Genomic DNA, 22,439 nt, shown 5'->3' on the forward strand with positions numbered 1-22,439 from the left:
GTTGTTTTTTTTTTTTTGGCTCCACTTATTAAGCATAGTGTCAGTTGTTTTGCCAAGACGAATCCAAGGTGGACTATTCTTCTTGGCGTGCATGTACTTAATCTTGTGGAGATATCACTTTTATATCCTCGATTCCCAAATTACTAATCTGGGGGAATTGTGTGAAGCTATTCTTCATTCCCATATCTTTTTTTGGCCGTTTCTCTGCCATCCATCTTTCGCGGTATATGATACTATTTCGCGGCCCTGCGAGTCGACTCATGGTTTGGTATCTAGACTCAACTGGAACCAACGTATGTGGCGTTCACTAAGCTCTCATATGCAGGGTTCCTAACCCTAACCCTACCCCAGAGGGGAACCATATGGACTCTAACCCTACATGGCTTTGTTCCCCATACCCCACAAGAAAGTGACTTGGCAAGATGTGGAAATGGGGTTCTTGTCTTGTTTCTTAATATTCCGATTGCTAGTCCATCCCCTCTAATCATTAGTCGACGCTAGTGAATTTGAACATTTCCCTGCACTAAGAAAGAGCTCCAAGGGCATATCACAGTTATGCAGCATTAAAGCTGGCGGAGTTGATATTCAGCATGTTATGTTTGACTTTGATAATCATTACACCGAGTCCTGGTCATAGCTCATAGTTCCACTTCCTTCACTTCTGATATCTTCTCCACTCGCTCCGTATCGTTGGTCTTCTCCAGCAACTCGGAGTGGCTCTCCCCGTGAGAAAAAAGACGGTCGACGTCTTCGAGTTCCAAGCCCCTAGTCTCGGGGAAGAAGAGATAGATGATGGGCACCCAGAGAGCGTTGAGGACGGCGAAGATGATGTATGTGCGCCATCCAATGTTGCTGATAGCATGAGGTGTGATTTGCACAATGATCTAGCAATGTGTTAGTAACAATCATTTTTTATCGTTTGTGATTATGCTGCGAAACTCACGTAGTTACAAATCCAGTTTGCTGCTGTCGAAATAGCTGAACCGCGCTGACGCAGGCGGAGAGGAAGGATTTCAGATCTGCTTCAAGTTAGTTCCTCTTTTTTTTTGCCTTTGTATATTCAGTTGGGAAAAGAAAACTTACGGGTACACCCAAACGGTGGCTTGGAAACCAATGGTAAATGCGCCCTGGAAGACGAACAGCATGGCAGCCGCTGCAATACCCGCGCCGTGAGATGAAGCAGTCTTGAATTGCACCTGGTAGATAAGAGCAGCCTGTACACCCATGGCGACAGCCATGAGGCTGATCATGGATAGCAGGAGTGGGCGTCTGCCGATCCTGTCAATCAGGAACCAGGGGATGAAGGATGCGACGAAGAACCAGGTTTGAAGGAAACCACTCATCAGGGCGGACATGTGGGTGTCGAATCCGATACTCTTCTCGAAGAGAGTGCCAGAGTAGTCTGATATCCAGTTAGTCGGAGTTTGTTTTTGTGGTATTTGCTTACTACAGAACTTACAAATAACGGCGTTGATACCACCCAGTTGCTGGAATATCTGAATGGCACAAGCAATCAAGAAACGCCTCCTCGACTTGATAGGGTCGCTCCTCAAGATATCCTTCCATCCAGCTTGTCGCGATGCCTCGTACGCAACGGTTTCAGTAATGGTGTGGTGGAGTCTCTGGACTACAGAGTCGTTTTCGCTGGTACCTTGGATGCGTGCCAATACCGCCAGACACTCTTCTGAGCGGTCATGCGACGCCAGCCATCGAGGTGTCTCAGGAATGACTGTTGTGAGGAAGATAATGCTGAGGAGAATAACCCATTGGAGGATGGTGGGAATCCTCCAAGCATAGCTCGATGTGTGGTTTACAAAGCCGTAGTCGATCCAGTATACGAGGAAAATACCAAAATTCAAAGTCGAAAGCTGCGCGCAGACGTAGACACCGCGGCTGGTTTTGGGACTGAACTCGGCTTGCATGACCGGTACCGTTGAGTTTATTATACCGAGTCCGACTCCAGAGACGATGCGGCCGACGATGAGATGGGCTCGGCTAAATGCGGTGGCTTGTAGAAGGGCGCCGACCATGCTGATTACAGCTCCGATAGCAACACTCTTGCGGCGACCAAGCTTCTCTCCGAAGAAGGCTGTTGCTATGGATCCAACGAAACAACCAACTGTAGTCGCACATTACTATGTGTCCTGCTCTACAGTATTCGTAGTTACTTACTTTCGAAAATGGCAACAATGGTTCCAATCATATCCGACGACGGATTATCAAATGTCTTCTTGAACGCCGGCGCACCGACCAGACCGCCCATGAGTCCATTGTCATAACCAATTAACATGAACCCAAGGGAGGTAAGAAGGTTAACGGTGAGCAAAAGCGCTCGGCCCTTGAGTTCAGGCATGATGGGAAGAGGTTTTCTCAACTGCGGTTTGGTCGATGTGCGAGTTCACATGCACAGCTGAGTGGAGAATATGCGAGGAGAGTCTTCACAAAAGTGCATTTGTGGAGTCTTCCCATGTCATATATATACATGGACCTTGAAACGGTCCTTCTGGAAAGCATGGGTCGCGATCGTGAGTTTGCGGGGCCCTTCCCCATGGGTACGGCAAAGTCATGCATATCCCGCGGGATTTGGTGGCCTCTGGGGTAATGCTGGGGTCTAGCCGGCTTTGCCTAACGCCCTAGAGATGCTACATACGGCAAGTGTCGATTCGAGGCGGTGATTGAGTCAGTCGCTAGTATCTGGGCTAGTTCGGTGGGCGAGGCCGTCAAGGTCATGTATACGAGATGATGCTATCCTCACGCACATGCTAGGCGTAGGAAGGTTTAGATGGAGACCGCCCACCATGTCACCCAACCACCTTAGTTTCAAAGCGGTATTTGTATGTATGATTCGGCCCTAGGATAAGCCCCTTTTTAGCCAACCAATGCTCGTGGACTGCTTAACCTGCCTGTATGATCTGGCCGACGCAGGACCGACCCTCCGGCCTTGCTCTGGGCCCAGCGCACCACGAACCCTTTCAAAACCGTAAAACCTGATTCAAACGCCGCCCCGACCGGCAAACTGTACATCTAACAAGCCCTCGGCGATTGAGTCATCAAAAACCGCGCCAGTTCGCCGTCGCGTGATCGTATCCTGCTCGGTCAAACGCCGACTGAACGCTCGCCAATATGGCCGCTCGCGCGTTATAACAAGTGCCCTCTTCGAAGCTGATTGTCCGGGGTAAGCCTCAACGCCTTTTCCGGGGCGAGTTAACCCTCAAACCGCACGCACGACCGAAACTTTATTTCACACTAATTCACCCCAATCCGTTCTAGCTTTTTCCCAAAAAAACACACACACACACACAAACGCCCCCCAGCATGCCCGTAGCAATGAGTCCCGTTCCCTCATGGTTGCGAATCTACGACGAAGCAGCCAAGGATCTCTTCGGGCAGGACCCCAAACTCGAAGTGCTGCTCGAAGATGACAAGTGCCCGTTTGCCCACGAAGCAGGCGTCTTCATGCCCGAGGAAAACTGCCTCTTCGTAACAAGCAACCAGTACCAGCACCCGGCTACGGGCAAAACCCACATCCACGTCTCGCGCATCCAGCTATCCGCAGACGCAGCCAGCACCGACGCAAAGTACGCCGAGGTCAACGTCAAGAATGTGCACATGGCCAATGGGGGTGTAAACTACAAAGATGGCATTCTATTCTGTTCGCAGGGCACACTGGATACGCCTGGTGGCATAGCATACATGCACTCAAAACCAGGCTTCTCGTCTTCTACTACCTACGAGGCTAGGATGCTGGTTAGCTCCTTCCATGGCCGCCCTTTTAACTCCCCCAACGACGTCGTCGTCCAGTCCGACGGCTCGATTTGGTTCACTGACCCGAATTACGGCTGGGAGCAGAAGATTCGCCCGCCACCTAGGCTGCCGAATCAGGTGTATCGCTTTGATCCTGCCACGGCGTGTATCCGCGCAATGGCGGACGGATTTAGTAGGCCGAATGGCATTTGCTTTAGTCCTGATGAGCGGATTGTCTATGTGACGGATACCGATTGGATTCATGGCGATGGGTCGACGGATGATGCGAGGGTGTCGCATATGTAAGTGCCTTTTTTTGTGTTCCCTCTTCTCTCTTTGTTTCAAAAAATTGCCAGGATGGAGTCATGTTAGTCGTGCTTACCGGTTTCTGGAGGCTATGAGGACATTTTTCTGACAAGTTATACGTAGATATGCGTTTGATGTCCAGACTTACTCTGGCCAACCGTTTTTGACCAATCGACGGCTATTTGCCATGGCCGACACTGGCGTTCCTGACGGCATCAAGTGCGATTTGGACGGCAATGTCTACAGTGGATGTGGAGATGGACTGAACATCTGGTCTCCTGGTGGCGTTTTGCTGGCAAAGATTCTTGTCGATGGTGGTGTCGCCAACTTTTGTTTCGGGAAAGACGGTCAAGTCTTCTTGCTGAACGAATACAAGCTGTGGAGACTGCAGCTGCACGAACGCTGCAAAGGGGCGTTATTGAGACTTTGAGCTCACCCATTTCTCAACCGTTATTACCTGTGGTGAATTTTAGCGATCAGATCCTTTTCAAGAGCAGGACAGGCCGTTTAGGAGTTTGGGTGTTCGTGCGTACCATTTTCACGCAATTCACGACATGATCCCGCAGAAAGCCACTGCTAGTCAGCACTGCTTTGCAAAGTTTGTTAGCTTTGATAGAATGATTCCAATATACCGTTGTTGTATGATCTATTTCAGCGTCTGTCATGGTAGGAAGAAAGATCCAAGATGAGCGCTACGGGCACTCTGACGACTCAAGTGCGGTGAAGGGCGGTTGAACAGATTCGTAGCGCATACATGTAAGAAAGGCCTGCGTAAGCTAAAATCTTTCTCCACGTCACGCTAGGCATAATTACTGCCCGTTCTGGCATTGTATGATCTCACGAACAGGGGGTTTGAGTGCGTACGAAAGCCCCGCACGGTATACATGCAACAATCGGAATGCGGGGCTGCAGAGAGTGCCTTGTAAGATTGTCATTCTCGTCACTGGATTGGGTCCTGGACTCGAATACGATATTTCTCACGCATCGCACACCATTTCACAGACTTATGATGTCGTTTTGAGAACTGCAGGTGGGCTCATAGTTGCGCCGCCCCACTCATCGAGTATCAGCGTGCTGTTTTGTACAGTTCTAGATCTTGAGGTTGTACCGAGGACACCCGAGGTTCAACCATACAATGTGTGTCACGTGTTTGATACTTTCTGCAATTATCTCCACACTCGTGCTAGCACTGCTTGTTACCTGGGCTTGCTTATGAATGTTGTGAAACCACAAGGACTTCATGATTCGGAAACTGATCCTGAATAACCAAAGTCACGGTGCACGTTGTCGTATTGTCTGATGAATGAGTGCTTTTTGAGATTCTGGTTTGCAGCAAAATCTTTTGGGAAAAACCAGGTCTCAACTACTGCGGGAGATGGTCAAACTCGACTACAACGGCTATACTGTCTTAACCTATGCAAGGAAAAGAAAATTAGGCTTGTTTCATCTGGTCCTAGTTTCTAGACACCTTTCTGGAAATTCCGTTGTCTCACTACAATAAAACTCAAAACTACATTTGGTAATTTTACAATTTAACTCCATCCGCTTTTTGCCTCATGGTCCTCCTTCCAACACTCCTATCAAACTGACATAGAAAAATCTACTCCTTTTCTCCCGCCACTGTCCTCTTACTGTGCAAATACTCATAATCCCCCATAGCCCTCTCCACCAACCTCGCCAACTCCTCCGCGTTCTCCCTCCCAAACTCCTCAACCCACTTCTCCATCTCCCCCTCTACACTTTTCCCGTTCGCATCCAAGCCCTTCACAATGCCTTTACTCTTCGCCAGCGTAGAAAAAAACCTGGCTTGCACTGGGTCCTCGACTGTGCGCTCCTCCCATTCAAACACAATGGCATTGGGATCGAGACCTGTTTCCAAGCAGAGTTTGCGCATGGAGGCTGCATCGTTCATGACGTCGTCGGCGTCAATGATGCGTCGGGTAATTCCTGTGTTTGCAGTTTGAGCAGCGTACCAGTCGTACAAAGTGCGTGAGTCGCGTAGCTGAAGCATGACTTGACCGACGGGGTCGCCGGGTCGACCTGATACCTTGACGTCCATTTGCGCGCGGACAAGCGAGGGGAACATGAGGACTGGGTTCCTAATCTGGAAAATCGGCTGGAACTTCAGCAGGAAACTGTCGGGCAGCGAAGTCGGGTTCGTGTGAGATGACTTGCTGGGTGCGACACCGCGCTCATGTACGATTAAGGGAGCGACATTGTCGTTTTTGTGGATGCGGCCTATGAGTTTATCGGCGGCGGAGAGAAAGACTGCATGTTCTTTCATAAACACCTTTTTGCCCTATACAATTTCAACGTCAGTTGATTTCCAATTCGATAACAAAGTCGGATGCCTTGTCATGCGAGCCAAGAGAGAGCACGCAATCTTGAGGCTCAGATTCGCAAGATGCCCCATGTCTACGCCGAATCGCAAGTAAATACTCCGACCATACATATGTTCCGAACACTCCGCCCCAAACAAAATCTCTTTCTCTTTCCTTTCCTCTCCCTCCATATTCCCTTAAAAAAACATTGAAAGCAAAGCAAAAAAGAAAACAAAAACTTACACCCGCCACCACTCCCTCAATCTCCTCGTGCATCCCCTCAAACCCCGCCTCAAACAACCCAAACAACTTCTCTCGATCCTCCTTTGGCAACTCTCCCAACGGGCCCCTCTGCAACTGCGTCAACGCCTCAAACCCCGCTCCAAACAACTTATAGCTCAAATACTGGAACCCCGGCTGCTGGCCCATCATGTTCTGGAAGAGATTCGACGCCGAGCGCGGATGCGTAATATGATAAATCCCCCAAATCCGCTCCGCAGACGCGGTCGTGGGAGTATCATTGGATATAGCACCAGGCATACTTTGCTCTTCAGAACTTCTTCAATCTCAAAGAAGAAGAAAAAAAGGTGGGGGGAGGAATTGAGCGAATTGCAAGAATGAGCTTTCCATTAAAGATAGCCTGAGAGAAGAATGAGGCATGCGATACTTACACCGCTCCTCCACTTGTCCTCCACTCTATCCACCTTTTCGGACATGCTCTCGGAACCCGAAAGCTCCGGATCTCCCCCCTCCCTCCCCTCGTACGAGATCATAGATGGAGCAAAAAACTGGGGCCGGATACCAGACTAGTAGGCCCCCTGGGATATGTGGTTGAGTGGTGTATCGGAGCACCGGCCGATGGGCCGATGGGGGTGCCCGTGGCGGGACGGTGCGTGAATGGAAGCATGGATTATGCGGAAGTGGGTGGTGCAATTGTGCTTGCTCTGTGACACATTGCTTGAGATGGAGACATACTAGTGGTAGTAGGGAAAAAAGCGGGTAGTGCTATGTTTGTATTGGCCCTTTGGAAAAAAAAGGTCATACATACATGAGGGCTTTCCTGTGTTTACTCTGCGCAACCCCTCCGCTTCCGAATTGCAGTAAAAGAAGAAGAAAATAAACAAACAGGCTATGGAAATACATCTCATGGGGGGTATACCGGTAATCCTGCATCTTCTCCTTATGTAAGAAAAAGAAAAATGGCGGACCTATCCTACTCCATGCACGCTCTCTTGTGCAATGCTCCAAGTTACACCGACGCAGAAACACTTTCAGCTGCACTTAATTCTCCAAAATGAAAAACAGTGGTTAAAAACAGCGACGAAGAAAAAGAAACCCATGATTATTCTTGGGCTCTGAGTCCGAAAGGGATGAGAAAACAAAGAGGTTCTTCACATTCAACCCCATAGCCCATCAAGCAACCCCAAATCCTCACACCTCTTTCCCTTGCGCATGGTCATTTTCATGATTGTGTTGTACATTAAGATGCAAAATCCGCTTCATGCCATCAACACCCTTTTCCAGATGCGGATGTCGAGCAATAAAGCCTCCATGATTTCCGTTTGACGGAAGGCCAGTAATGACGCGCTTCTTGCCCGCAAGGGGATCTGCTGCTGCAACGCGTGGAGGCCACTCGTCTGCGTCTTTCCAGCCTTGGACTAATGCCTTTGTCATGTCTGCAAGGTTGATGGGTACAGATGGAGTGCGTGATGAGACGACGATTTTCTGGTAAATATCGGAATATGCTTGTGGGGTGATGGAGGCGCGGATGGGGTTCTGGTCGAGGAGGCGGGGTGCAACAGGCACGAGGTCATATGTTTCTGGTGCTGTGCTGGTGGCAGACTGCGATTCGGAGCCTACTGGAGTGGTGGCAGGTTCTTCAGACGAGTAGCCTGCTGCGGATGACGGTCGATTTTTCTGGCGCTGCCGACTTGTGCCGTATTTCTTGACGCTCGCTGCGCCTGTCCAGACGTCTCTTCGCTCTACCCAGATACGCAAGCCCTCGTTTTCCTTCATCTCACGCTCCATGCGTTCCCTGCGCCGTCTCTTGCGCGCCTCGCGGGTATGCGCAACCGCGTCACCGATACTCTCCGGATTATCAAACTTGTACGGCGTGCCATCTTGATCCTCGTTGTCCGAGTCCCCAGACTCGGACTCGCCATAGTATCGTTCGCGGAAATCGACGGCATCGCGTACTTGCTCGTCAGAGGCTGACCACTCAACCGCCGGATCCGGGTAATCCCAGTCGTTGCGAATGCGCTCATCGAGGAAACGACGGGATGCCCGGGCGGCAGAAAGATTACTCTCCATTGTGCAGAACGAAGACGGCGACAAGGTGCAAGTGTTTCTCGGTCTCAGCGCAGAGTCGCAACAAGGCTACAACACCGGTGAGGCATGCGATGCCAAAGGGACGAGATGACTGTGTCCAACAGCTGCGGGGTAACTACTTCATGAATGGAAAATGACGAGGGAACTGGGGAGAAGAGGTAGGAGAAGAAGGTGAAAGTAGAGGTGAGAATGAATGTCACAAGGGTAAAACTGGATTACTGGGCGCGCATGTTGGGCTGATCATTGACGTAGAGCGAAATGCAGGGTCAGTGGTGGGGTGGGGCGGGAAGAGGGGTTGTACCGTGTTGGCAACAGCTTTTTTTAGCTCCACATGGTCAACACAAGGAATCACTTGTAAGCAGCCATGCAAGGTTTACGCTTTCTTGGACAAACTGATCTTATATTGCCAAAATGAACAAACGCCTTTTCCCGCCCATTCCTGTTCGTACAAATCGCGTCCTGCGCATAAAAGCAAAGTCTCTATAACAAACAGAAGTCCTCCGTGATCAATTTAACCATAACGCCATCCCGCAGTCATTTCCAACAGCCAGCTCAACTCAAAGTCCCCTGCCGATTCAGCTCCAAACCCGCAGGTGCAGAGCCAACCTGATCGACTAACTCCCGTTGCATCGCACGAGATTTGAGCTCATCATCTAGACCCGTATTCTTCTTACGTAACGGGCTGGTAGCATCAGCCGCGCGGTCGTCCACATCAAGCTCCTTCTCCTTCCGTCGGACAGTGGCCATGCTAATGACGCTCGAATCATCACCATCACTCTTCTTCGTACGGTCGCCCTCGCCATTGTGCACCTCAATCGTGACGTCTGTGTTGTCCTTGCTAAAGACACGCAGACCAACGACACAGACTGCGTTCCATGGATCCCGCTCAAATTCATCCACCTCTTCGATGTAAGGATAGCGCATACCATTGTACCAGATGTACCGTGGCCTCTGCTCGGAGAATTCATTCTCGTCTTCGCCATCACAGATACTAGAGTCGAGCGAGCAGGGGCCGTCAATCTCAGAGTCCCAAGACGAGTCGTCAGAAGTATCGTTGGGATATCCAAATCCATCTTGAGCCTTATGAGAGAACTCGCCTGTGCTAAGTCCGGGACTGACCTGGATACCAGGTCGCACACCAGGAATAGGTGCAAGTGTTGCACGGCGCGATGCAGCTGGAGAGTGTCGGGGGCTATGTGTTCGCTGTGGATGGAAATCGTCCATCATTGTAGCTGATGGTGTAGGCATGGGTGTAGGCAAAGGCGATTCCGTCAATTGCACCTCGTTGTATCCATCGCGGCCATTGTAGCCATCACGGCCCTGATATGCACCAGGAAGCTCTGTATTGTAGCCACCCCTGCCTTGCAGCTCACCCGGCATGTTTTGGTTGTAGCCCCCTCTTCCTTGAAGTTCGCCTGGCATGTTCTGGTTGTATCCCCCTCTTCCTTGGAATTCCCCGGGCATGTTCTGGTTGTAACCTCCTCGTCCTTGAAAGCCCTGGTGATGGATACCAGGCGAGCCTTGCGGGCTGTAATTATAGCCGCCTCGTCCTTGAAGCGCACCGGGTAGCGCGGCATTGTATCCATCTCTGCCCTTGTTGTAGCCGCCTCGGCCGCTAAAGCTTCCGCTCGTACTATCGGCTCGTTCACGGATCGCGCCAGTGCTAGACGCACGATGGTGCCTGGTGACGACCTGATGCATGGGCTTCGAGTCCTCATCCCCAGATGTTCTGGGTTCTTCCTCAGCGTTGATGCCGAGACCGCGAAGAACTCGCAGTTTCCTCTCGACTTCTTGTATGTCGCCGGAACGATTCGCTCGATGTGTCTGCTTGGCAGCCTTCTTCTGGTCACGGAGCGCCTCTCGCTTGCGCATTCTCTTCTGACGTTCGTGTGTTCGTTTCATCTCAGCCTTCTTACGCTCAATACGCTCTTCCTTATCACGCGCCAGCTTCTCCTTCTCCTGCTCTCTGAACTGACCTTTGGCATGAGCAAGATCATATGACAGCCCAATGGATAAAAGTTTCTCACGACGCTTGGTGCAGGTCGTTCTAATGACTTCGTCCGGTGTTGGATTCTCGTGAATCCTTGTGGCCTTGATCTTCAGCAAGACGGTGTAGTTGCCAGCTTCGAGCTCAAGTTCTGTCGAGACTGAGCGCTTCATGTAGTACGTTCCGTTGCTGCGGACTATGTATTCCTCTTCGTCATCTTTGTGGAGGCGGAACTGCAGGTGAAACTCATACTGCCCCTCAAGACCCTGGTAGTAGCGATCGTCCAGCTGACTTAGTACAATCACCACCGGGCCGCCCTTGGCAAGATGTATCTTGAACTTGGTGTCCAGGTAGTCGACGCTCCAAGGGACGTTCACACTGGTCCATTGTTGCGAAACTGTCCACTCTGGACCAAAGAGCCGTGTACGGTCAAAGTGTTGGTAGGTACGAAGTAGGTCCTTGTACGAGATCCAGAAGACGCCATCATCACCAAATTTGTGGTTCAGTTTCTGCATCCACTCAGGGGTCCACTCTTCAGACCCATCGCTCCAGGGGCCAGTCCACTCCGTCCGGCCCCAAGGGTTGCGCAGCTTCAGCAATCGCTGGCCGTCTATTTCCCGAGCTTCCATGACAGAGTATGCGTGCTTCTCTTGAATGCCTTTGCGTGAGCCATAGATGCCGCCCATCTGGCCGCATCCAAAAAGGAAGGTCTTGTTGACGTTCATAAGCTCTTCTCGCCAGAACTGATCCTTGTCAAGGATATCAGTGGTGAAAATCTCCGAAGTCACACCTCCAGTGAGGTCTTCGATACCCTCACCTACGAACCCCCCATCTATGGCACTATAGTCTCCGTGAGCTTTGGCAAAAGCTTTCTCAAGCAGCGGAAGCCATGTTTCGTTGGGATCGCTGCACTGTGCAAAGTAAAGAGCCCTAGAACCCGTTTGCATTACAGTGCGGTATTCCTCCTCGGGACTCTTGCGGTTTTGTAGCTCCAGCCATTGATGACGCTCGAGCTTTGCTTCGTCAAAATCTTCCTTGATGAGATACAACTTGTCGTCGATGACTTCGGAAATCCATTCGCCATCTGGATGTCGTTAGCTTATATATAGAGACATTCAATCGCGCTGGCGATTTACCTCGATGGAAAACAAATCCGTACACGCCAACCTTTTCATCACGAGCGACGCACACTCTTTCAATCAATCCCTCCTTGTTTGAAATAGTAGCCAACGCCGACATAAACCAGCAGTCGCCGTCATTGCCCTGGCGCACGTCATTTGCTGTTGCGCCCTCAATAAAGAACCGTGGATTGTCAAAGATGTCCTACTGTAATCAGCGATAAATTTCACACAGATAGTCCAGAAACAAACCTCTACTCTTTTCACCGACTGAGGAAAGAAAGTGGCTGTTTCTTCATTCAATCCGGTCAAGCAGTCGGCTGGTATGTCAGGAAAGGCTTGTGACCGTTTAAAGTCTGCCTCAATATCGAAATGTGGATCTCGGTACTTTTGGTTAAGTCTGCGGCATTCTTTAACAATCTTTGCAACTTTCCTAATGCAAGCCTCCTTGGCCTCTTCGTAGGATGCGAGTGCGTTAACTCCTGGAATGGATCCTCTTGGTGTATGTGCGGCGGCTCGTTTGGCGTACAAGTTGTCAGGTAATATTGTGAAGATCTTTCCGGGGTGTTTGGTGGTAAATTTGTGCCAGAAATCGTCAATGTTCTTCTGTGGCGCTTGCTTTCTGACTGGTAGCCGCGGACGTGGCAAGTGTGCGGGTGTCTCGTGAACCATGCTGGGCGCGCGTGAATGTGAGGTAGTAATGTTGACAAAGTCGTTGTGCGTGCCGTTCGATGCCATTGTCAATTCAGCACCACAAGCTGAATGTTCAGGGACTAGCTAGACCTGCTGGAGCGTATGTCGTCCATTAGGGGCTGAGTGGTGGCTTATAAACATTTTGGAGTGATAATGTACCTTTCAGCCCCCAAATGAGGCATCACAAGCTGCCATGCATGGTGAGGTATTCTAGGAGCTGGTCAGAAAACAAGTGGGGCATGCAGACACAAGGGTGCTACTGGCTTACATGCCGCTGCGAATCAGCTGCATGCGGCGCTCCCGAATCCATGCAACAACAGTCCCCGCTTGTCACAAAGGGCGGAGAGCCAGGTGAGACGGGGATCGGAGGACACTGCATTGGCCCGACGTTTTCAGCCGTACCCACGAGCTGACCACGAATCCGATGGCCATGTGGTGATGCACAATGACGGGCAGGGCAGTTGTTTGGGGGAGAGTGAACATGTCCAGCCAGTGCACGCGGCAAGACTAGCCCTTGGGGCGGAGCGCTACTAGCCGCTTTGGCCCTCTCCCGCTGAAAGCCTGACCGACTCATATCCCAATCAACCCATCAACTGAGCGGACTTGTAGCTTAGAGAGCGTGCATCAGTCTGTATGCTGACACTACTGCGTCGGAGCCATCTGCACGTAGATGCACATCCACTGGCGTTGAGGCTATGTCGAGCCAGTATTCCTATCGTCTAGTTTTCGGCATGTTACTCCAACAGGAACTCGTACAAGATTTCCTTGCCGAGTATCCAGCGCCATGCTTTCTGCACAATTTGACATTCCGTACTGTCGAGTAACCGACAGACGGTTTCGCTGGCCGCTGACGTTCTAAACCATGAAGGCACCATCGCCCAGTGATCCTGTCGACACCGAGTCTTTGGCAATGTCTCACACTTTCCACGCTGCCGGAGACAATTTTGCTCTCGATCCTCCCGCACCTGCATAAGTGAAGACCCCATGTCGTACTGTCATATTTAGCAGACCCATGCTGGGCTGAGTAGCGGTAACGGCTCCACCGTACGACTCGGCGAGCAACAAAACGGCAACGAAACCGACGTGCAGCAGAAGGATCGCCGGTAAGAGTTTCAAGCACATGTCAGCCCTAGATCAGCCCTACGAGCAATAGGATGCAGGTTGTAAGTATGCAACCATGCGGCAAGGATATGTTCTCACCGTCTCTTGGAGCTTTTCAGCCAATCACCGCTGGATATTGGAGAACTCTTTGCAAACGCCAGTCGTCTTTTCGAGAAGCGAAGCCAAGAGCAGGGGTTGATTGGGACGCATGTACTATCAGTGTGGCCGCTCTCCGTTTTTTTATATTAGTCCGCCTGGCAACGCTCTTGCATGTGCATCGTGCAGAGCTGACCTCCCGGCAGGCCAGCCGACAGCGAATGACACTTTGATTTTTTCTCGACATCTCCTGATGATGCAGGTGCAGCTGTGACGTCGCCGAATCCTACGTACTCGCTTATGCAAAGGTAGATTGTAGACTTAGAGAAAGGTATCATTGAAAGAGCGGTAAACGCCCTGTAGGATCTAACTCACGTAGTTAGTGACCTACCATTACTCGGTGACACCGAAGTCAATGTAGCAGCTCCTGCGTGGCTGTACGATTGAAGAAGCAAGGTTGACAGCTGGAGGTGGGACAAGTACATGACGTGGGGTTGTAGCGATCCAATCAAAGCCACAGCAGCCAATGGAAAGCCCACACGTGATGCTGAAAGATCTTGGTTGCGTCAAGCACATCCTTTGTGTAGAATTCTGCTAACCAAAAGAGTACATTGGTTCTGGGTACAAGTCTAGAACGGTCTGTGAAGACATGCAGAGCTTGGGAAGATAAGGACAAAAGAAAGACCACATGCACGTGATGTAACATCATGAATACTACCTTCATTACTGATAGATTTGACAGAATGTAACATCCAGCAAAGCATTAACTCCTGTAGTATCAAATGATAGCCAACAGCATTATTCTCAAAGTGAGCGAGCGCCAACAATTCCTTTTACATCCAATTGCGAGCTACTGACTAACCCTATGCCTACACCCTCATAGACCTAGCACTACGCACGAAAACATTCTTAAGTGCTGCTAGTACACTCTCCAACTTATTTTTTTTTAGTTTTTACTAGTTTTTCATAAAGTGCGAAAGAGGGGTCAACATGCTGTTTTATGTCCATGGGTTATCAACAATATCACGTGAGCCCTCTCAGACAAGACTAGGCCCGTACTCTTGGTATGTTAATGTACGGAATCATACTTACTCATAGAAGCTTAGGCAATACTTCAACGAGCTACTGCTATTGGTTTGTATCTATGTGTTCAAGCAGCTTTATCAATCAATCAAGCAAAAACGCCAGCATTTTCATTCGTCAAATTCATTTCAAATTAATCCTATCCGACACTGGTCGAATACTACATGATGATATACTTCTACAAGAGTCCCCAAGCCAATACCGCCGCAAACACTGTCGTGCCAAGTGCTGGGCTGATATGACCTGCCGCACCCGTTGGCTGAGGGGCCTGACCAGAGGTGCCATTGCCACCCTCGCTCTGCGTTGCGGATTCTACGTTTGCAATCGCGACGCCAGAGACGCCGGTGCTGTTCTGGCATTTGTCGTCGGAGAGGAGCTGGGCAGTCGAGTTGAACATGATGTCGGCGCACTGTCATATTTGTCAGATCCCGCCGGCTTGGCTAATAACAAATCACATGTGAACACTTACGTTGTACAGTGCGCTTCCGGAGTGGCCAAGCTGAATGACCTGGATGGTTCCCATGAGTCCGTTGATGCGCTCGTCGTCGAAGCCAGAGTAGCCAGCAGCCTTGAACCCGGCTTCGAGGTTTGCACGGCCAGTTTCCTTTAGGCAGAAGAGACCAGCGCCGGTCTGGTTGAACATTTCGACGAGCGAGATGTTGAAATTTGTGACGTTGGTACCGAGAGCGAGGTTGATTGCGGTGAGGGCATGTTCGTGGGAACCGTTGATCAGAGTAGAGCCGCCAGTTACGGGCCATACAGTGCCTGCATGTCTGGTAAGTTGGTATCCATCGGCACCTCAAGAAAAATTCCACGTACGGTTTGACATGTCGGTAGTCTCATTGACGTTGGCACATGGGTAGATCCATTGGCTTGCTGGCGCTGCGAAAGAGCTGCCTCGCCAGAAGGGCTCGAGGAGACGGAAATGAGCATTGGCGCCTGCTACCATTGCGGCGGCGACGAAGATGGTTTTTGAAAGCATCTTGATTGAATGTACCAGGGTGATGTATTATTGAAATAAGGGATCCAGGGGGAGAGGGAGAGAGGCAGAGGTTGATATATCCACCAGGCGTACCGAAAGCTGACGTGCAGCTGCCATGGCCTTTATACATGAAGCTCCAATCCCCATTTCCTCAGCCCAATTTGCCATTCTTCCCCCAATACTAGCGGAGCTTGCTCCCATCTTCCCGCTGCCAAGTAGTCGCGGTGTTTGTTTCCAGTCGACCTTTCACACTCACAACGTGGGGCAACAAGAAACATGCGTGGATTGAACCAATTACATTCGACATTGACATTCAGGAATCTGGACTACGGTGTAGCGAACCACTTGTCCTGGCCCTGAGAATGCTGTGGCGCGAGCTATAGCTGCGAGCTTGCAGACAGGCCCCAGGATAATGTGCTCAATGAGCAAGTTTTAGTCTTGGCATAACCTAGCCTAAACAAGCCACAGACCGAGCAAAGGACGTGCGGGGCAGATGGCAAAAGGTGGTGCGGAGAGCATGTAGACAGGTTCAATTTCAAATTTCACATTCAGCATCCGCGTGAGATTGAGTGGGGACGCATTGGACGATAGAAGTGTCGATTGATACTACGTTTGAGCCGAGGAGCTGGAACCGGGTACGCTACACCAAAATATGGTAAGAACGGGTACCTAGTGCTAGCGTGGTCGCTTCTGCATAGCTGACCTACCATCCATTCACGGTATCACTTTGCTTACAGTTCGTGCTATCTAGTGGTGTGAACCTTGGTCTGGAGGTAGTTCGTAGAGGGTATTTGGTTATATCAAAGTATGTTGTCCAAGGTAAACAGCCCTACCATAGTATACGTAATGGAAAAAAAATCCAAAAACAAGTACGCCAAACAATCCCATGCGCCCATTCCCGTAGAGACCTTACCAACAAACGAAGAAAAACTCCAAGGTGGGTATAAACATCATACAGGCCATCAACACCAACCCATCTAGCGGAGGCAAAAACAAGCCCTATACAATACTCATGACTAACACTTTTGAATCAGAACATGCTGCTTTTCTTCTTCTTTAGCTTCTCTGCGCTCGACTCACTCTGGGTCCTAAGACCCCAGAAGCTCTTCTTGGCTTTGGCAATGGGTTTGGGCAGACCATTGCTGAGGAAGCTTGTTTGGTTTGCCGCCGGCCGCTGCTGGCTGGGTGGATGCACTTGTACATGAGGCAGTTGCACTTGCACACGCGGAGGCTGCACCGGTCCGGGAACTGGTCGAGGTGCTGCCGGATTGGGTCGTTGGTGCGCTACGTTTGGTACAAATGGGGCCGAGTGTCGTTGAGGTTGTGGGGATGGACGGAACAAGTTTGACTGGTCCCCAAACTGCTTCTTGAGGCGCTCCGTCTCCTTATCCACCTCTGCCCTCTTCCTCTGTCGCTCCTTCTCTTCTCGTTCCTTCTGTTTTCGTTCTTGTTCGAGGAATTGCAGAGTCTTGCGCTCTTGCTCCTCTTCTCGTTTCTGACGCGCTCTGCGGTCCGCCTCAGCTTTCCGTTTCTGCTCACGCTCTTCAGCTTCTACCTGGGCTCTCAGGCGAGCGGTTTCTGCTTCGATTTCCCATTGCGACCGCGGATCCAGTCTTGGGCCTGGTTGGCGTTGCTGTGTGGGTCGCAAGGAATGTGTGGGTCGTGGTGGCTGTTGTGGCTGTGCAGGCCGCGGGGGTTGTGCGGGTCGCTGTAGTTGGGGGCGTTGGCTCGGACCATTCTGGCTTGTAACAAGAGGTGGAAGCGAGGCACGCTTTGCAGCATTGTTGCTTGTATATGAGGGTGGTGGCGGTTGGTGATTGGGACGTGAGGATCCAGCATCCGGTAGTGGTGCCTTCTCGGGTGGGCATTGTGACGAAGAAGGCGTGTAAGCTGGGGGTGGTGGGGGTTCTGGCGTCATGACTGGTTTTGTGACGTTTGGCGCCTCCAGGGGAGAGGAGCCTTTTCTGGCTCGGAGTCCTCCGCTGTTCTTGCGGGCGCCAATACGGTTGATGTGAAACTGTTCGTTCAGATCGCTAAAGAACAAGTCGCGAATGACAGCTGCACCAAGAAGCAATGTGACTTCCAAGCCTTTGTAATCTTCGAGCTCGACGCGGTAGAGGTTAGGCTCCATGACAGTCAACTCTTTCAGACCGGAGAACATGGCTACGGCAATATCGCCCTCTTTGCTCTTCTTGGCCTTCTTGCCTGTGGGGTCTGTTGATTTTCCAACCATGTAGCATGTCATGTCCTTGCCCAGCCTGCCCTCTTTCCTCCATGCAAATTTGATCCTGGGTGTGTTAATATCGGCACTAGGATCGTTCATGGTGCGGTCGAGATCTGAGTTGCTCGGTGTCCTGAAGGCAACTTGGGGCAGGCTGAACTCCCAGCTGACAGTGCTGCTCCATTTGGCTGTCGATTGGCTAACTACAACGCGCATATCGGGGTTGTACAGCTGGATGGCAAACTCGGTAGGGAAGATGGGCATAGGTGGGGGCGGGACTCCGCCATTTTTGCGAATCTCTTCTTGGGAGAGGGTGGGATGTGACCATCCCGGCTTAGATAGGACCTCGCCGTAGAGAATGTCGGGGTTCCGCGAGTCAAACAAGGCTACCGCATAGGTGTTTCTGGCATCTGGGGTGGCGGGGTCGACGTGGCGGAGGGCATACTGGGCCTCTGCCTCGGAACCGTTCTGGGTGAAGTAAAAGGATTCGTGGTGTTTGATCTTTTCCGTCGAGGGCTTGAGAAAAAAGGCTGGACAGGGTTAGAGGATGCATGATGAGATGAGATGGCGATTGGCGAGACGACATACTGGGGAGATTCTCGTCTAACATGGCGTCATGCCGCTGCAGCAGCAAGGTCTGGCAATGACTGGTTGTTTAAACACAAGGTTGCGGGAGCGAAGAACCAGCAGTGAGGATTCGACAGCGGCGGCGTCGACGAGGTTATGGCTCTTTGGGTCTCATACGCGTCTTGGGTGAGGCTGTACGGACGCACCCCTGCACTTGCATCGGGAACCAGTTGCCAATGACGAACACGTGCCCACACCGCACGGCTATGAATAGCATCCATGCCCGCCTGAGGCGAACTCTTCCTGCTAATCGTTCTTGTCTTTTGGTTGGACATGTCTATCGCCTCCCCTTGCATCCCTACTACCCCCATCGCATTCGCTTGAGAGCCTCTATCCACACGCACACTCGCCTCCCACGCCTCCTGAAATTCTGCCTGTGATGCATCGACGCAATCCACAGTCGCACTGCGTTTCACCACGGCCCATGGCATAGCCGAGCAGGAACACCGGCGCCCCGTCCAAGCCCCCTTGGCGCAACCCCATCAACAGCCATCCACACGAGGCAGACTCGATTGTATCCTCCGTATTATTCTCTCGCTTACGCGGCTTCGCATAGACGATACGCTGCCCCGCCCTGTTTGCCTGCTAGGAGTCTTTGTAGCCGGTCCCTTGTTGGTTTCCAGCATTCCAAAGCAAAATCTGCAAACACTGGTGACGAGGCCATCTAGCAATGACCATGCCCATGGTACTCGGATTCATTTGTTGTCCTGATTACCGCAATACGCCATACATGTTGCACAAACTTATGCTCCAGCCAAGTCACCGAAATATATCCAGCACACATAAGCACTATACCGGAGAATAGGAGGCTGCGTATGCCTGCGTCTGCATGCAACGTTGGCTATAGGCTTATCAGCCAAGTGGTCATTGGGTGGTTACTAATTCCTAAACGCTTGACTGCGACAGCTTGCGGCGTCGGATCAAGCGAGGCCACTTTCAGAACCAACTAGTATCTTTATCTGATTCGACATACATGTGTTGGCATGGATCTTGGCTATCCTTCCCACAAGCGAGCCTGCTAATCGCACTGGCTAAATACACATGTACATGCGCATGCACCCCTCCAGCAGAAAGACGACATGGCAACGATAGGATAACAGTACCCGGCCATCGTTTCATCTTCCTCATGGGGAGAGCGTCTACACTCAAGCTTCCTTCGTCGTACGCTTTCTTATGATCAATAATAATGCTACATAGAATCCTGCAATTGCTTCACAAAGGATGGCGCTTCGTAGTAAGATTTTCCAACTCACCAGAATTTCCTTCGTTTCTATGGAAAATACACCATTTATCGCAGTTGTCAATCGTCCCATATATGATACGTGTGCCATCGCCATCTGATTCAACGTCTAATTCGAAGTAAATAAACAATAAAAAGACACTCTCCTAATTCGATGAGCCATCGTTAACCGTGAACAAATGGGGCGTTGATACCTATCTATTCAGACATGGCAGACATTTAACGACTGAGCTATACACATGCATATTCCATATTACAGTCACTAACCTTTTGTATCATTGCTAAGCACTTTAGAAGCCCTGGCTGCTTTGAAATCAGAATTGCGTATCAATGCAAATCCATTGAAATCTCTCTTGCATGTAATCTACCCTGCGATAGGCGACAGGAAAACTCTAATCCTACATCTTGTGTATTCTCCATAAGCTGGACGCTCAAAAAAACAGTAACAGATTCTTGACATTTCCAATCCACAAACGACTCGCCACTAACCCCTCAACCGTAATCGCAAACTCGCTCTTTGCCCCTTCAAAAATCCTCAATATCCGACTCATTCTGGCAGCACATGACATAACAAAAGGTGGCGGACTGTTCTTGGTTATACTTTGGCTTGACACCATGCTGGAAAGCTTGTTAGAATATTTTACAAGAGAGGCTGGCATCACAGGTCAACTGACGCATTCACCATCGAAACACTTTAGATCATCCTGCCCACATTCATCCCTCAGCTTGTGTATATCCCAGAACCAATTGCATTTGTTGGCTTTGCCGGGTATGCAAATGGGATCACTGGGGTCCCCGCATGTGGGGATGGTTGTGCATTTTGCGTCTGCTTGGATGGCGAGGGATAGGAAAATGATGATGTTTTTCTTCATCCTTCTTGAGAGACGTGACAGAGATACTGAACGTTTTGCGAAGTCAACGAAGATTTTCTTCGGTAAGAAGGCGATTTGAAAAATGGGAATGCAGAGAAACATGGGAGGGGCAAGTGTATAAGATAAATAATGTGCGGTTACGGAACTAACGGCCATGGCAGTTCGTCCGCCATACACGTGCGGAGTATCTGGTCGTGTTGTAATGATTACCGAAACCATTTCCAGACCTAAACATGGAGCCGGTCTAGTGAGGGACTCAGAGCACTAAGACCCTTAGACTCGAATTTCTTTCTGAATTCTCACTTTTCTTCCATTATCACTCCACCTTTAAGCCTATTGTTCAGCAAAGCGAAGGGCAATTTGGACTCTTAGAAGAAAAGAAGAAGCGGTTGCTACATGCGAAACCTGGGTATCAAGGGTCCGAGCAGATGGAAAGTAAAAAGAGAATGTAAGAACACAACGCGACTATAAATTTCTTTGAGCTGTTCTGATGGATTTGCTAACGTAGTAACAGTCTTACTCACGACCTTCTGCTCTTTTAACTCTCAGGCTTGTCCACACCCCTAAGACATCAACTCATTTGTACACGCTCAGTGCATGTCACAGACCCGACAAAGTCAACGAAACCCAAATTCAGTCACTTGTTGAGTTCAAAGTGCTTCATCTTTGTCATACACCTCAATCCTATAAAATGGATACCAATTTTCTTACACTTCTAGCGATAACGTTGAACTTGCCTCTACAAACAAAAAAACGGGGTGTTGAAAGCGCGCGTCCCATGGTACTACTCATTACAACATCATCTCGAAAACCATATTTTGGATACTCATTTCTAGCAGGGTCTTCAGTACTGATCCAATCATGTTGTTTCTTGTATCGCTCAATTGAAATCTGGCCTTGCGTAAACAAATCCAGTTTACAATATTACAGAGATGTGACCCGAGCTTGGAAAACTAGGGGACTAAGCTCATACGTAGAGTAGATAGGTGCATTTACTCTGCAATTAAATAGATGCCGTCTCGCTAAACAACCAAGCGAGTAGAACGGTTTGGGAACGGATAGTAGTTGTATCCGTCATCCGACGCAGAGTTTCAGTTAGCTTGCCCGCTCTCCAAATCCACCATACAGCTATGGTGCATATGCGATTTGGCGTATGCGGCTTTTCGCAGGACCTCCCGTTGTTGAAATACTGCGGGTATCTTGCTACTTTCAACCGCAGTTTCGCGCCCATGAATCAGCTCGCCGTCTTTGATTTGGACAAGCATCGGTAAATAACCGTAGTAATTTCAAGGTGTTATGTCACACGAGATATTCGCGATTCACAATCAGGCATGCTCTTGACGCCCTACCAACCAAGGAAGTAGTAGGTCACGATGTCAACTCATGTTCTCAGAGACGATGAAACAATTGCCACACTGATAACCCAGTCATCTGGCGCAAGCCTCATTATCACTGAATAGCATCCTCTCAAAACAATGTTACCCTGGGATGCCACAAAAGCCGGATGGATGGCACCACCGTGCAATCTGACCGAAGAGGTGCCGTGAAGTGGAGTCTGCCACTTCCACTTGTAGTAAGCCTTACGTAGCATCAAAACCCAAGTCCATGGATGATCACTCTGTGAACCTTGAAGCAAACCCATCCCGCATCTCCTCAACATATTGGTTTTTTCCCCGCCACACCCTTGCCGGACCAAACAATGCTGTCTCTAGCTCACACC

The 22,439-nt window shown here is 50.2% G+C and overlaps 8 protein-coding genes across 8 annotated transcripts; 1 reads left to right on the top strand and 7 right to left on the bottom strand.

The window, feature by feature from the left end:
* Window positions 1-592: 592 nt before the first annotated feature.
* Window positions 593-2,435, bottom strand: PSV08DRAFT_387253 (general substrate transporter). The gene is made up of 5 exons (XM_014223834.2): window positions 2,173-2,435; window positions 1,460-2,119; window positions 1,084-1,402; window positions 944-1,019; window positions 593-884 (listed from the first exon to the last, which is right to left on the bottom strand). Exons 1-5 carry the CDS (start codon window positions 2,351-2,353, stop codon window positions 639-641), a joined length of 1,482 nt encoding a protein of 493 aa, XP_014079309.1. The 5' UTR covers window positions 2,354-2,435; the 3' UTR covers window positions 593-638.
* An 854-nt stretch (window positions 2,436-3,289) lies between these two features.
* On the top strand, window positions 3,290-4,692 carry PSV08DRAFT_219360 (uncharacterized protein). The gene is made up of 2 exons (XM_014223835.2): window positions 3,290-4,046; window positions 4,174-4,692. The coding sequence occupies exons 1-2, from the start codon at window positions 3,316-3,318 to the stop codon at window positions 4,478-4,480; spliced, it is 1,038 nt and encodes a 345-aa protein (XP_014079310.2). The 5' UTR covers window positions 3,290-3,315; the 3' UTR covers window positions 4,481-4,692.
* An 819-nt stretch (window positions 4,693-5,511) lies between these two features.
* On the bottom strand, window positions 5,512-6,911 carry PSV08DRAFT_360577 (uncharacterized protein; the record flags this gene model as incomplete). The annotated part of the gene is made up of 2 exons (XM_014223836.1): window positions 5,512-6,349; window positions 6,615-6,911. 2 exons carry the CDS (start codon window positions 6,909-6,911, stop codon window positions 5,651-5,653), a joined length of 996 nt encoding a protein of 331 aa, XP_014079311.1. The 3' UTR covers window positions 5,512-5,650.
* A 441-nt stretch (window positions 6,912-7,352) lies between these two features.
* PSV08DRAFT_360578 (uncharacterized protein) lies at window positions 7,353-8,944 on the bottom strand. The gene has a single exon (XM_066092996.1). The coding sequence runs from the start codon at window positions 8,679-8,681 to the stop codon at window positions 7,803-7,805; it is 879 nt and encodes a 292-aa protein (XP_065949416.1). The 5' UTR covers window positions 8,682-8,944; the 3' UTR covers window positions 7,353-7,802.
* A 121-nt stretch (window positions 8,945-9,065) lies between these two features.
* On the bottom strand, window positions 9,066-12,542 carry PSV08DRAFT_219366 (uncharacterized protein; the record flags this gene model as incomplete). Its single annotated transcript, XM_066092152.1, has 3 exons — window positions 9,066-11,770; window positions 11,823-12,009; window positions 12,057-12,542. 3 exons carry the CDS (start codon window positions 12,540-12,542, stop codon window positions 9,252-9,254), a joined length of 3,192 nt encoding a protein of 1,063 aa, XP_065949417.1. The 3' UTR covers window positions 9,066-9,251.
* Window positions 12,543-14,889: 2,347 nt separating this feature from the next.
* On the bottom strand, window positions 14,890-15,850 carry PSV08DRAFT_281634 (uncharacterized protein). The gene is made up of 3 exons (XM_014223840.2): window positions 15,597-15,850; window positions 15,247-15,542; window positions 14,890-15,186 (listed from the first exon to the last, which is right to left on the bottom strand). The coding sequence occupies exons 1-3, from the start codon at window positions 15,757-15,759 to the stop codon at window positions 14,956-14,958; spliced, it is 690 nt and encodes a 229-aa protein (XP_014079315.2). The 5' UTR covers window positions 15,760-15,850; the 3' UTR covers window positions 14,890-14,955.
* A 493-nt stretch (window positions 15,851-16,343) lies between these two features.
* PSV08DRAFT_400356 (uncharacterized protein) lies at window positions 16,344-19,052 on the bottom strand. The gene is made up of 3 exons (XM_014223841.1): window positions 18,754-19,052; window positions 18,569-18,602; window positions 16,344-18,510 (listed from the first exon to the last, which is right to left on the bottom strand). The coding sequence occupies exons 1-3, from the start codon at window positions 19,036-19,038 to the stop codon at window positions 16,790-16,792; spliced, it is 2,040 nt and encodes a 679-aa protein (XP_014079316.1). The 5' UTR covers window positions 19,039-19,052; the 3' UTR covers window positions 16,344-16,789.
* A 1,320-nt stretch (window positions 19,053-20,372) lies between these two features.
* On the bottom strand, window positions 20,373-20,938 carry PSV08DRAFT_245519 (uncharacterized protein; the record flags this gene model as incomplete). The annotated part of the gene is made up of 2 exons (XM_014223842.2): window positions 20,373-20,465; window positions 20,522-20,938. The coding sequence occupies 2 exons, from the start codon at window positions 20,936-20,938 to the stop codon at window positions 20,373-20,375; spliced, it is 510 nt and encodes a 169-aa protein (XP_014079317.2).
* Between the last annotated feature and the right edge of the window lie 1,501 nt (window positions 20,939-22,439).

Source organism: Bipolaris maydis (genome assembly GCF_028858645.1).
Source record: "Bipolaris maydis strain C4 unplaced genomic scaffold PSV08scaffold_4, whole genome shotgun sequence".
Taxonomy (NCBI): domain Eukaryota; kingdom Fungi; phylum Ascomycota; class Dothideomycetes; order Pleosporales; family Pleosporaceae; genus Bipolaris; species Bipolaris maydis.